Source organism: Chlorocebus sabaeus, chromosome 20 (genome assembly GCF_047675955.1).
Source record: "Chlorocebus sabaeus isolate Y175 chromosome 20, mChlSab1.0.hap1, whole genome shotgun sequence".
NCBI lineage: Eukaryota > Metazoa > Chordata > Mammalia > Primates > Cercopithecidae > Chlorocebus > Chlorocebus sabaeus.
The window spans coordinates 134164105-134176700 of NC_132923.1; the positions used below are offsets into that span (position 1 = coordinate 134164105).

The window sequence follows — 12596 nt, forward strand, 5'->3', positions numbered from 1 at the left end:
CACTGATGCTGGGATTTCTCCATGAACACCGTCAGGAAGTGTAGGTCTGATATAGATCTGGGGTTTCTGTCGGGCAAATCTGACAGCCTCGGACAGAGTCAGAGAGGTCAGGAGAGCCCACTGAGAGCTCAGCTGCTGGGATGTGAAGGAGCGGGTGGGGCTCCTCCCCGGGTGGAGTGAGGGTGGAGTGAACCCCCCAGCGTGCAGGAGGAGGTCAGACTTCCCCCAAACAGCCCAGCAGCCATCCTGGAACTCCTTGTTCAGCAAGAAACACTGGGAGGCGACAGTTTGAGGAGAAACAAGATATTTACATCTTTCCACAGCATCTCCCCAAATATACTGTTTCACAACAAATAGAAAACAGGAGCCAAATTCAAATCCAATTTAGAAAATTACTTTAAATGTGATATACATTCAATGCCACATTGTGGCCAACCCAGTCCAGTTGCCCGGGGCCAGTCCATGAGGCAGTGCCCGGGGCCTGTCCTGCTAAGATCGCAATATTCAGACAGGCAGACAGCTGGGGTCTGGTGGGCCCTCTGGGCTGGCCAGGGGGGCTGGGGGTGTGGTCCCTGAGCGCGAGGCAACTGGCGCTCTTCCTCAAGGCTCTTGGGAGCTCAGGCTGCAGCAGAAGGGAGGCCCCAGGCCCTCACTGGCCCATGGGAATGGCATGGGGCGTCTCCAGCCCTACCCCAGCAGGGGCTCCACCTCTCCCTCCACTGGAGGAGATGGAAGCCAGCCCAGGGGGGAGCCCCCAGGCCTCCCCGCTCCTGTGGTTCCACCAGGTAGACAGCCTCTTTCAGCAGCCGTCGCTCCGGGTATCTCTGGCGTCGGGGTACAGAGTCTGTAGGTCAGTGGTTTCAGCTCCTCCCAGTGAATGCAGGTTCTGTCTCCTCCACGGCCACCGTGGTGATGTCCGGAGGGGCCTGCACGGCCTCAGTGACTATGGCTTCACCTTCTGCCTCCTGTCTTTTCCGCTGCGGGCACACAAAGCGTGGAGACCCCGCCTGCTCAGGCGCCCCTGGGACTCCAGGTTCTCGGTTCATTTTACTGTTTTCAATTTGAGGAGTTGGGTTCTCTCCTGAGCTACCGTGGCTGTACTTGAAGGACTCGGGACCCTCAGAGAACTGGGAGCCCCCACCATATACACCAGAAACACCAGACTCAGCGGGGAGGGGGGAGGGAGAGGGGGAGGGGGAGGAGATCAATACCTGGACGGAGACGATCACCTTGACTACATCGCCTGCAATGCACAGACACACAGGTCAGGGAGGGGCAGTGTCTGATCAGGGGACACACGCTCATGGCAATTGGGGTCTCACGGTGGTGGCAGGGGCACCAACTCCTGCTTCTCCCTGGGAGACCGTCCCCAAGGGACTGACCCTCTCTGAGAGCGGAGGAGGCCAGCTGTGTTGGGACTACTAGCCCAGCCCATCCCCCCAGGAGGCCCAGCATGGGTGAGAGGACTGGGGGCGCCCAGCCCACCTCCCCAGCTGCCGCCCCCAAGTGCATAACTAACCCTAATTCAACCGTCGTCTATGGGAGGGGGACAAGTGCTTCACAGTGGCGAGGCCCTGCCCACCACACCAGCAGGTGCCCAGCTGGCTGAAACTAAGCTGCTCCCCCGCCTGCCCCAGAGCCTGAGGCCCTGAGACCTCCCTGCATTGGAGGCCCCGGGTGAGGATTGGGGGCTTTGCTGCCGCCTGGCCGGAGGATGGGGCTGACTTTCCCTTCGGACCTCAACGCTTAGAAGCTGCATTCCCAGGGACTGTGCACAGGGCTCCCAGGGCCACAGCCAGGTCCACACTGCTGGGTCAGTGCCCAGGAGGCCAGGCACAGCACAGGTGCCCAGACCAGGGCGGGTAGGTGGAGGAATGAATGAATGGCCTTACTCAGTGAGGATATAGCCTTGTCCCCAGCAGGGCGGCTGTTGACCCTCAACCCAGAGCCTCTCCCAGCTGAACACAGCCTGTCCTGTTCCCCACAGCCCTGGGAGGCAGGCGGAAGCATGGGGTCATGGAGTACGTGGGCAGGGGCGGCAGAGGGCTCCCTGGTCGGGGTCCCACCTTCCCTTCCCCCAAGGAGGCCACCTGACATCTGGGCTCCAGTCACAGCAGGAAGCCCACCTGCCCCAGCCTGCAGCTCCCCCTCCTGGGAGGAGCCGTGGATCCTGGAAAAGCTCTGGGGCCACCTCCCAGGTTTGGGGGGACAGAGCTCCGAGAGGCAACGACTGGGGACATGAGCCCTGATGGGGCTGCCGTGTGCTCACCCCTTGACTTTCTTCTTTTCACACATATGATTAGGCGAAGTATGATTAGGCCAACAATGACAATGACGATGAGGCTCCCTGAGAGAAGCCACCACACCCAGCGGGAGCTGCTGGTCCCAGGTCCGGCCTCCGTCACCAGCCATTTGCTGCACCTGCGGGAGTGGGGCCGAGGATGTGGGAGCGGCAGGTGCAGCAGCCGGTGTTCACTCAGTCCCAGGGAGCGTCCCTGGCTCACAGGGCCCCAGGCAGTGAAGACAGGTCCCAGGGAGGCTGTGCTGGTGGCAGCTCCTCAGGATGAGACCTCAGAGGTCTGTCTGACTTTTCCAAGCCCGGCTATGGGGAGGTGGAGAGAAGGAAGGAGGAGAAGAGAAACAAGGAGAGATTGGGCAAAGAAGACAGGACAGCAGAGGGAGGGGGAGAGAAGCGCGAGGCAGCCAGCAGTGCAGAGACCCCCAGAGAAGGGGAGACCAGTGGCAGACAAGGACAGAAAGTGGAGGGAGAGCCAGTGTCGGGACAGAAACGGTTAGAGCTGGAGATGGACAGGACCAGAGGACGAGGAGGGCAGAGTAGGATGGAAGGCCCCACCGCCGCCTCCCTGGGGGCCACCCCTGCCCTATCCCAGGCTCCACTGGAGGACCCCAGCTCCTCCCAAGAAGCTCTGAAGTCTCAGGTCAACCAGAGGCCCGGGGTCAGCATTTAAAGGTGTCCTCCCATAGGCAGACGAAGAGCAGAGTGCTCACTTTCCCCCTCCCCTGAAGCCCAGGGGCTCCTCCCATGGCCCTGACATTCAGGGACACCCTGGGTCAGTGACCCAGGAGTGTCAGGGAACAGGGGCTCTGGAGGCAGCCTGCCTCTGGGCCTGCTTCTGGGAAGGCCCATCCTGAGCCTCCAGGAAGCTCGGCTCTGATAAGGCTTTGTCTGGGCCCCTGGAAGGGGTTATCTGGGGCACACAGGCTTCAGTCATGCAGCTCTCCTGGACGCAGGCATGTAACCAGGGTGCCATCCAGGGTGGGACCTTTAGGCCTTTCTGCTGGAGAAGACGGTCATCTCCCAGGGAAGCAACGTGGAGCCCCCTCCCCCGGGCACAGCGCTGGGCCTCCCCCGGGGCCGCTTACTTGTTCCCGTGCTGGCATTCCTCCAGGGTCCCATTGGAAGAGAAGGTCCCCGGGGGGCAGTTCTGACACAGGGTGTCCTGACTCTCGGTACCTGAGAAGAGAGTAACAGGCAGAGGATGCTGAGGGCACCAGGTGGGGAGGGGCTGGCGGCTAGGGACTGTTCGTCTGTGAGCTTCTAGACCTGGGTGCTCTGCGGGCGATGGGAGGCCTCGCCGGGAGGGCCAGGCCCGCTGTTGGCAGTATCAGAGGTGAGGCCTGGGGCGGTGGCTCTGGCTGTCCTGGACCTTGAGTAGTTGGAATTTCATGAGTCCAGGAGTCCCTCTGTGTCCACACCCTGCAGTGTTGTGGCGGCTGCCCGGCCAGGTGCCAGGCCAGGGCTGGACACTTACTCCTCCTAGACTTAGCTTGAACAGTGGCATTGACCGTGGTCACTCCCATAAACCCAGGCACCATGCCTGGGACCCGAGAATGAGGCCTGGGGACTGGGGAGTCCCAGAACCCCGAGGTGGAGCCACCTGGGGTGGCCTTTCCCTGCCCCCTCCCCCACCTCCATTGCCTGTTCCCCACTGGGCTGCTTCCAGGACAGGACTAAAGTGGGTGGGCCTGGTGCTGGCCAAGGTTCTGTCTCACCAGGGCCCCTGGGCAGGCCATGACGTCAAGGAGACCTGGGGCTCCAGACAGCGGGGCACTAGGGACTAGGGTGGAAATGGGAGGGATGTCCGCCACCCACTGCTTACCTCCCTTCTGTACCCTCTGGCCCGGGCTGGAGGTGGCGTAAGCGCGGCACGCGGCACAGTGGTCCCCATCCTGGATGATGCAGAAGTGGCCTGGGCTGCAGCCACACAGGGCGTTCGCTGTCGTGGAGCAGTTCCGGCTTGTGCGCAGGCCCATGGCTGGGGTCCAAGAGGAGGGGCTGAGAGGGATACGTGGAGGCCAGGACACCACCCACAGGCCAAGGACTGCTGCCAGGGCCCCCGGCCAGGCTGAACCCCTGGCTCAGCCAAATGAGGTGCCCGGAGGTGCCTGGCATGGAGGACCTGAGGCTGGGAGGGATACCCAGGGACGGCAGAGTTGCGTGTGGGATGAGGGCCTGAAGGCAGGTCCTGGGAGGGCCTTGTTAACGAGAGCCAGGCCTCCTGGAGAAACCAGCCTTCTACCAGATGGGCAGGATGCCAAGCTCGCACTGTCAGTTCCAGGACAGGGTAACTCAGGCGGGTCCTCGCCCCACATGCCCACCCCAGACACCTGCCCCTCAGATGGGCTTCCCATCTATGCAAACCAGGCCATTCCAATGGCAGAGGCAGGTAGGGTGAGAGCCCCACTTCTTCAGGTACTGGTGGAGGGGAGGTACCAGCTGGGCCTGAGCCCCTCCTGAGGGCAGCCTCACCTGCCACCTGTGCCCCCACATCCTCAGCCCAGGCAGATAGGTGCTTTCACAAGAGGGGAGGGGCATGGGGGCACGCAGGTTGAGGTGTGAGCCCCAAATCCCAGCCTGCATGCATGAACCCCCAAAGCACTCCAGCTTCCTCTTCTGTTCCTGGCTAGCCCACCTGCCTCGTGCCTCCCTGTAGGCTCAGGCCCTGCCCCCAGGTGTGCCATCAGCCCTGTCCTGCAGATGCCGCACTGCCTGGCCCCAGGGAGCACTTGCCATGCTGAGCCTGGCATGAGGCTCCAAGAGGACGAAGCCACTGGCCGCCATGGACAGGCTCTGCGCTCAGTGACTCAAAGGCACGCCTCTGGGTCTGGCTCCCCTTTCTGTCTGCCTGGACTCAGGTGGGCACCAGCCTCCAGGTGACCCCTTCCCCTGAGGTCATGGGGAAACCAATATCTGGAGGAGAAAGGGACAAGAAGCCCTGTGGGGAAGCAGCAGGTCCCAGTGCCGGCCGGAGAGCCCCAGCACCACCCCACTCCACTTTGCAGCTAGGGACGTGGGAACAGGAGAGGTCTGGGCACCCACCCAGGGCACCAGAGGAGCCAAGGACGAGGGCTAATGGTCAGTCGCCAAGCTCAGGATGGCCCACCTGATGGCCCCGTGACAAAGTGAGAGGTGAGACAGAGGTAGACGGGGGCCGGAGGCTGGCCTGAAGGTGTCCCCTGCAGGATGCACTCATGGAGATGGGGTTGGGACCTGGCCTGGGGCAGCCAGGGCCCTCCTGGGGCACTGTGGTCATGGAGAGAGGGTGTGGGGTGCCCGAGCACAGGCTGGGCCGGCTGTGTTGGCCTCCTACCTGGGTCACACATTTGGCACTGCAGACACTTGCTCAGGCCATTGAAGTGAGCAATGTAGGTCCCCGGAGAGCAGGGTTCACACACCGTGCCCGTCTGCTCCCCACAGGCCTGCCTCACGTGGAAACCTGCCACCCAGAGAGTGGGAACTTCGCAAGTCTGCAGGAAGCCCCTTCAGGAGCCCATCCACCACTCCGCCTGCGCCCGGAGCCTGAGCAGGGAGACACCAGCTAAGGGGACTCAAATGGCCCATGAGCTGTTCCCCGAGGGACACAGCAGCCCATCAGCCACGAGTGGAGCCGCTCTGGGGAAAATCAGAAAGTTCTGGAAGCACGTGGGGCCTCCTGGGACACCTGGCCCGGCTCTGGTATGAGCCTGTGTCTCTGGTCACGGTGGGTCAGCCACGTCTCTCAGACCATTTCCCGTGCAGTGTGGCTGTGAGGGTCCCCCAGGGTGAAGAGTCCAAGCTGCTGGCCTGGGGCTCCTGCCCTCCGTGTCTGTGCACCTGGGCCCACACCCATGGCCAGGGAGCAGAGAACACAGGGGTGTCTGGGGCAGGACAGGGCAAGAGTGTCTGCCCTCGGCCCACGGAGCTGGCCGCCAAAGGGCCGCACATACCTGGACCGCACTTGGGACAGCACTCGGAGCCCACTGGGTACTCGTCCTCTTTGCAGGAGGGCAGAGCTGGGGCGTAGCAGGAGGATCCCAGGAAGGTGAGATACAGCACCTAAGGGGGTCAGGACAGGCGTTGGGAGATGTCCTGGCTGCCCCTGTGGGCTCTGCCAGACTTGGCGTCACAGCCTGAGTCTCCCCTCTGTGCAGTGGGGAGGAGCGGTAGTGCCTGGTGGAGAGGAGAGAAGCGGGCCCCAGGCCAGGCTCATGGGACAACCTTGCCAACCTGTGGAGCCCGGGACTGGGTGGGGACCGCCCTTCCTCCAGCCGTGATGACCCTGCCTTGCAGCATGGAGCCCTGGGAACTGGCACTCTGCCCTCGTCAGGGACTCCCCACCCCACACCTGGGAGCCTTGAGCCCACCGGGCAGACAACCTGTCGGCCCCCTGCTGGCCTAGGCTGGATCTGCTGACCCCGAAGAGCCAGCAGGGGCAGCCGGGGATGGGCCCCAGGGGCTCACAAGCCAGACAGTGGGTCGCATCAGCGAGGGTGGCTCTGCTGTGACCTTGTTCCTGGGCTGGCTCATGGGCAGTCGGGAGCCCCTGATGGGGAAAGGGGCTGGACAGACAGGAGGGTCACATGAGCACGGAGGGTGTCCCCACCCCTGTCCAGCCCCCTGCTGCACACTGATCTTATCACCTGTCACCAAGGTCAGGGCTGCTGGAGAGTTGGGTCACCTGCTCCAGGGCCCCGCCCAGAGACGCCCAGAGACACCCAGCCCCCAGAAGTGCCCACATCCTGCCAAATGGGGGCTCACCAGCTGCCCGTGGATGGAGTGGTGAGTGGGGAGCACACACAGGAAGAGGTCTGCTGGGTAGGGCTGTTGCTCTGCCACTCACCTCACTGTGGTAAGCCCAGTGCTGGGGGTCTGGGTTGGCCCGAGATCCCCGGGCAGCTGGGAACAGGCTAGACGCAGGACCCAGCAACGGCCAGGACAGGGGCATGGGGAAGAGATCTCCGGGAGGCCCTGGGGTCAGAAGTGGGATCTGCGAGGCTCACCAGCGTCAAGATGTCGGCTTTGGGGGCGGGTCTCCGGGGAGGAGACCCCCAACCTCCAGGAGGCTCCATGCCTCAGGCTCAGACTGGCAGCCCAGGAACCCAGCTAGCAAGACGAACTCCAGCAGAGGAACTCAGCGCCATTGCTGCGACCGTCAGCTAAAAGAGAAAGCAAAAGAGAAACCGCCTCGGTGTGACAAGCTGTGCCTCAGAACCCCAGTGGCAGGAGAGTGGGCAGCGGTGGGTGTCTGGGAGCAGAAAGGGGCTCAGGCCTGCTGGGCGGAGCAGCGCTGGGGGACACAGGTGGGCCCTGCGGGAGGCAGGAGCTGTCCAGGCAAAGCCGAGGGGAAGGGCCAGTGTGGAGGAGGCACCTGATGGGAGGGGCCATTTCTCCCCCTGCACCGTTCCAGTCGGCCATGGGTTTCCTGTAGAAGGGGGAGCCCCCCAAAGTGCATCTGTGTTTCCCCACCTCACTCACACACTCAGGGACCCCTGGCTGCTCCCCGTGGCGCTGACTGACATTTTTGCCGAATAAAGGGGCCCTGTGGGTTTCCTGTTCCCATCTCAACTTCTGCTGAACAGGGTAAACTTCCCTTCTGAATCAAACCGCCAGAATGCGGTCTGGCCAGTTTCAGTCACAGGCCCACCAGGGCTGTGTCCCTGTGTGAGGGATGGGAAAAGCCCAGAGTGCCCCCGCCCGTCCCCTGGGAGGGTGGAAGCGCAGCTCTTACTCCCCCTGCAGAGACGCTCCTCGGGCTGGGAAAGCTGCTGGCCTCACCCGGTATCCCTGTGGACCCTGCACCCCAGCCTCCTGGCTCCCTGTGCCCCACTGGGCTTCCCTGCCCTGCAGAGCCTGGCGGTGGGGAGACCACTGCACGGAGGCGGCCCACAGCCCCAGAGCCCCAAGGCAGGCACCAGTGACTCCCTCGTGATGGCCTCACTCCCCACATCACATGGAACCTTGTGACCCATGTGACGACACTAGTGCCCCGTGGCCCCTTCCTGCTGCTGGACGTGGTGCAGCCAATGGAAGCCCAGGTCTGTCACACACCGCCTGTGCTTGCCCAGAGCAGGTCCCGGTCACCCCCTCTGGGAGCTCCCGCTCCATACCAGGAACTCCCCACCTCCAGCAAGCCCATCTGCTGGACGCCTGGCCCAGGACTGCCCCAAGCCCCTCCTGGTCCTGACTTCTGCCGGGGACTCCCTCCAGGGTCCAGCCCTGGCCCCTGGGGGACTCAGTGGCATCTGGTGGAAAGGACCTTGGGGATCGTGCCCACCCTGACCTGCAGAAGAGTTGGCAGGGTGGCTGGCCACAGGAAGCTGTGGCAGGAGCCTGGGACCCGCACCCCGACTAGAAAGTGTGCAGCCCCGCAGGCCAGCACTGGAGAGGGAGCAGGCAGGGGTGAGGTGAGGCAGGCTGTGGTGTGCGCCCCTGTGGGACGAAGCATCCTGAGCTCCCGAGCTCCAGAGGCAGGTGCACCGCCGACCACCATCCGGGCTGGATGAGCCCAGGCCCCAGACCCCAGCACTCTGAGGCAGGGTGGGGGACCAGGTGGCACCCAGTGGAGGAAAAGCCCCCAAGAGACACCCAGGAGCATGGACTCCCACCCCACGGCTGGAGCCTGGGCGAGGAGCCCTCTCTGCTGTTTCCCTGGTGCACTCACATCCTTGGCCCTCAGTGCCCCCTGCCAGGAATGCCCCCCACATACAGAGCCCCCCCAGCCCACAGAGCTGCATGGGGCTTTCAAAGAAGAAGGGGGCCCCTTGCATCCTACACTCCCAGGTGCCCCAGGAGGGCATGGGGGCTCCAGGGTGCAGGGACAGCACATTCCCTCCCCAACTCCCCAAGAACGCCCAGCCTCCAAGAGCAGACACAGCGCCTACACCTGCTGGTACAGGCCTCCAACCCCACTCTCTCAGACACGTCCTCAAGTCATCTCATCCACCCCACCCTGGGAAGGAGGGAAACTGAGGCATGGCAAGAGACAAGGCTAACACAGGCATCAGTGAGACTCGGCCCCTCCGGCCCCCACTTCAGCTTCCCACGCCAAGGCCCCGAGCCTGACACAGGGTCCCAGGTACCAGGCCTCAAGGGGGCTGAAGGGAGCCCGTCTGCCCCACCGAGAGTGGAGACAGTGCCAGGTCTTTGTTGAAACGTCACCTCTTCCTTGAGGCCTTCTCTGATTGCTAAATAAGCCCTGTCCCCGGTCTCTGCTCCGTGTGTCTGCCCGCCTCGGCCCTCCGCCCGTTTTCTCTCCTCTCTGTGGTCTGCCCGCCTCGGCCCTCCGCCCCTTTTCCCCCTCTCTGTGGTCTGCCCGCTCTCCTGGAATGCAGACTCCAGGGGTCCAGGGTGTTCCCTCCGGGCAGCAGGAGGAAAGGTCCTGGGCTCCTGACCTAGCGCTCAGCGCCCCCGCTAAGTACAGCACTCACACCTTCATCCATCCAGCGCGGGCTCTCCCGGCACCAGCACCTCCAGGCCCTGTCCAGGACACCAGGGTCATCAGGGCATCAGGGAGGAAATGAGGCAGCCCAGGGAGGCCGGAGACGGGGCCCTCCCCAGCCCGCAGCCATCCCCACCCACACAGTTGCCTGCAGGATATCACCACCCCCATCCCCGGGCCCACCAGAACCAGCAGGGAGAGGGAGGCAGGTGAGCCCCCCAGCCTCGTGCCTGCGGTCGCAGGGACTCCACAGACCCAATGCTGTACCAGTGCAGGTCAGGCAGGGGACTGAGGCTGAGGCCTGGTCATTGCCTTCCTGGTTATGGTCTGGTGAAGGATTTGAGTCCAGAAGCCAAACATCTACAGTCGTGTGGTGCAGACACTCATGATGGACTGTCCAGGCCATGGGGGGCTCTAACAGATGAAGAGGGGCCTGCAGGGGGCGAGGCGGGCTGCGCTTCCCTGAGAAAGTGCAGGAGTTGAGCGCTGCTGCAGAGGGAAGCTGGGCTCCACTGCTGGTGAGTGGGGAGGGGACGGGACACAGAATAGGCCGTGGCCCACCCGGAGAGGGAGGCACAGACACCAGGCCCATTGTGTGCTCCGGAGGCTTTGGGCAGCTGTCAGGCTGGTTGGACGGTGTGCAGAGCAGATAGAAGCGTGAGGAGGAGACTCTGGGGTCACCCAGGTGGGCAGCCCTCACAGGGGAGGCCGCCGGGGAGGGCAGGAGGGTGGAGCAGGTGCTGGTGCAGGAGGCCCTCGGAACCTGGAGGACTCTGTGTCCAGCTCTCATGGCCTAAGGCAGGGGCAGCTCCAACGCCTCGGGCCTGGGGACAGAAGGGAGAGGACTTGGGGGTTGGGGGCGGTCAGAGCATTGTGGGAGGGTTCTGGGGCAGCTGGGGCTTCCCAGAGGGTGAGGCGTCTGCTGGGAATCGGGGCAGCCCCAGGCATCCCCAGGCCTCCAGTCCAGCCCTGCTTCCTCCACGCTGCAGGCCAGGGTATCAGTTGCCTGCTGGGAAACCTCAGGGTGCCTCTGACTCAGGTACCCACCCCCGACACTCCTGGCTCTGGGCTCCCCCCGCCTCCCCTCTGTCTGCTTCCCCCACCTCCTCCCCTCCCCTGGCCACCATTCTGCCTCAGGGATGGCGTCTCCTCTCACCCCATATCAGGACCCTGGGCCCCAGCTCTGTTCCCCACCTCTCCTTCCTAGTGACCAACTCCAGACCTCCCATAGGCTTCGGGTCTCTGTGGCCGGAACATTCTTCAGACCCTCTCCTCTAGCCCCGCTGTGTCCCACCACCCGGGCATCCCCACCTGGGTTCCAGCCCTCCAAGGGGCCCCACGCTCTGTGTCCATGATCAGGACACTCACACCCACCCAGCTGGCACCCTTCCTTCCAGACATTCGAGCTCTCGAAGCTCACAGTCACCTTAGGTTAGTGCACAGCCACAACCCAGGCACCTTCAACATCCCCACCTTCCAGGTGAGGAAACCGAGGCACGGAGAGCTGGGGTCCAGGCCAGCGGGGCCTCCCTGGGGGAGCAAAGGAGTGTCAGACCTCAGAAGAGGCTCTGGGGGTCTGAGCCACCACTGGGCACTGCCGTCCAGGTTCAGCTCAGGCACAGAGCTCAGGAGGAAGGCGCCTCCTGTCCTGGTTCAACAGATGGACCCCTGACCCTGGGAAAGGGACTGAGCCAGGGGAAGCCTCAGGTCACTGCACCGTGAAGTTGTGGGGAGCTGCGGGGGCCTTTGGGCTCTGAGCTGGGCAGGCACAGTGTGGGGACCACCTGCTGAGGGGAAGAAGCGTGCCAGGGTGGACATCTCTGCACACACAGGAACCTGAAAAGGCTGAGGCGGCCCAGAGAGGCAGCGGGGCGTGTGCGGGGCAACTGGCACAGGAGCAGCAGGATCCCAGGCGGGAGCGCACGGCCTTTTCGGAGGCAGGTTCCAGGTCAATACTCAGTGTTTACATCATTACACTATTTGATCCAGGAGATCCCATTGGGGCGTTTCATGGATAAACGCACATGCGAGGTGGAGGGTGGCCGGTGTGGGATGTGCCTGGAAGCCTTCATAGCAAAGGAGAATTCTGGAACCAACCGGAGTGCCGCTCTGAAGGGAGCTGGTCCCGTCGGCTCCACCTGCCGTGGAGTAACAGAGCTGGCAGTCTCCCTTCTGCCGCGGAAGCTTGAGACTGAAACTCAGGATGGACTGTTGTCAGCACCAGGGCACCATGGAGCCGGATCCCCAGCAGGAGGGGCAGGCGGGCTCGAGCGCCAGGAGGGTTCCCCAGCCCTGGGGTGGAGGCCCATTGAGGACGGCCGGGCAGGGGCAGCCGTCCAAGCGGGTCGGGCGGTCCTCGGGGGTGAGGAGAAGGAGGTCAGGGCTCAGGAAGGCGTCTGCAGAGGGACCTGGAAGGCAGAGCTCCGGAAGGGAGGGAACTGCGCAGACACAGAGCTCCAGAAGGCTGCCTGAGAGTCTCTGAGGCCTCCGGAGTCGGCACCACGCATGTGGAAGGTGAACTCTTCAGCATGGGCGGGAGCCCTAGGGGGACCCCCGGCCCCCAGAACTCACAGGCGGGAGACAGGAGTTCCGACCGCCAGAGGGAGAGTCCTGGAGGATCCTGGGCTGTCGGCAGCCACCCAGCAGGGCCGTCCTGGGAGTGGGGCTGGACTCTTCCTGCAGAAAGGCTGGGCCAGACCTGCTCTAAGAGGCTTCAGAACCAGCCACAGGAAGACCAAAGTGAACAGGAAGGAGCTGAACTCCACGCCGGAACACAGCGCAGCGTCCTTTAAAGGAAGGCCAAAACAACCCAACAAAAAAGGTAGGTGATGAAAGCCGCCACAACACAATGTCCACACCCAACAAGCAACCGCTGCT

At 63.5% G+C, this 12596-nt stretch overlaps 1 protein-coding gene across 5 annotated transcripts; it reads right to left on the reverse strand.

The window, feature by feature from the left end:
- Positions 1 to 372: 372 nt before the first annotated feature.
- Positions 373 to 8196, reverse strand: TNFRSF14 (TNF receptor superfamily member 14). Of its 5 annotated transcripts, none has more exons than XM_073007918.1 (9): positions 8010 to 8196; positions 7282 to 7437; positions 6229 to 6337; positions 5613 to 5738; positions 4122 to 4277; positions 3385 to 3475; positions 2270 to 2421; positions 1212 to 1243; positions 373 to 977 (listed from the first exon to the last, which is right to left on the reverse strand). In XM_073007918.1, exons 2-9 carry the CDS (start codon positions 7348 to 7350, stop codon positions 861 to 863), a joined length of 852 nt encoding a protein of 283 aa, XP_072864019.1. In that variant the 5' UTR covers positions 7351 to 7437; positions 8010 to 8196; the 3' UTR covers positions 373 to 860. The 5 variants fall into 5 exon arrangements, with proteins under 5 accessions (XP_072864019.1, XP_072864020.1, XP_007979094.2 ...); XM_073007919.1 differs by lacking the exon at positions 8010 to 8196 and adding an exon at positions 7757 to 7868; XM_007980903.3 differs by lacking the exon at positions 8010 to 8196 and having other exon boundaries at positions 7122 to 7624.
- Between the last annotated feature and the right edge of the window lie 4400 nt (positions 8197 to 12596).

What these genes read in the sequence shown, in the direction of transcription:
- TNFRSF14 (XM_007980903.3), bottom strand. Translation starts at nt 7,226, where the DNA reads ATGCCCCTGTCCTGGCCGTTGCTGGGTCCTGCGTCTAGCCTGTTCCCA. An exon ending in GTGCCAAATGTGTGACCCAG is followed by an intron (nt 4,278 to 5,612) that starts GTAGGAGGCCAA and finishes CTTGGACCCCAG; the next exon opens with CCATGGGCCTGCGCACAAGC. An exon ending in GAAAAGAAGAAAGTCAAGGG is followed by an intron (nt 1,244 to 2,269) that starts GTGAGCACACGG and finishes TGTGCATTGCAG; the next exon opens with GCGATGTAGTCAAGGTGATC.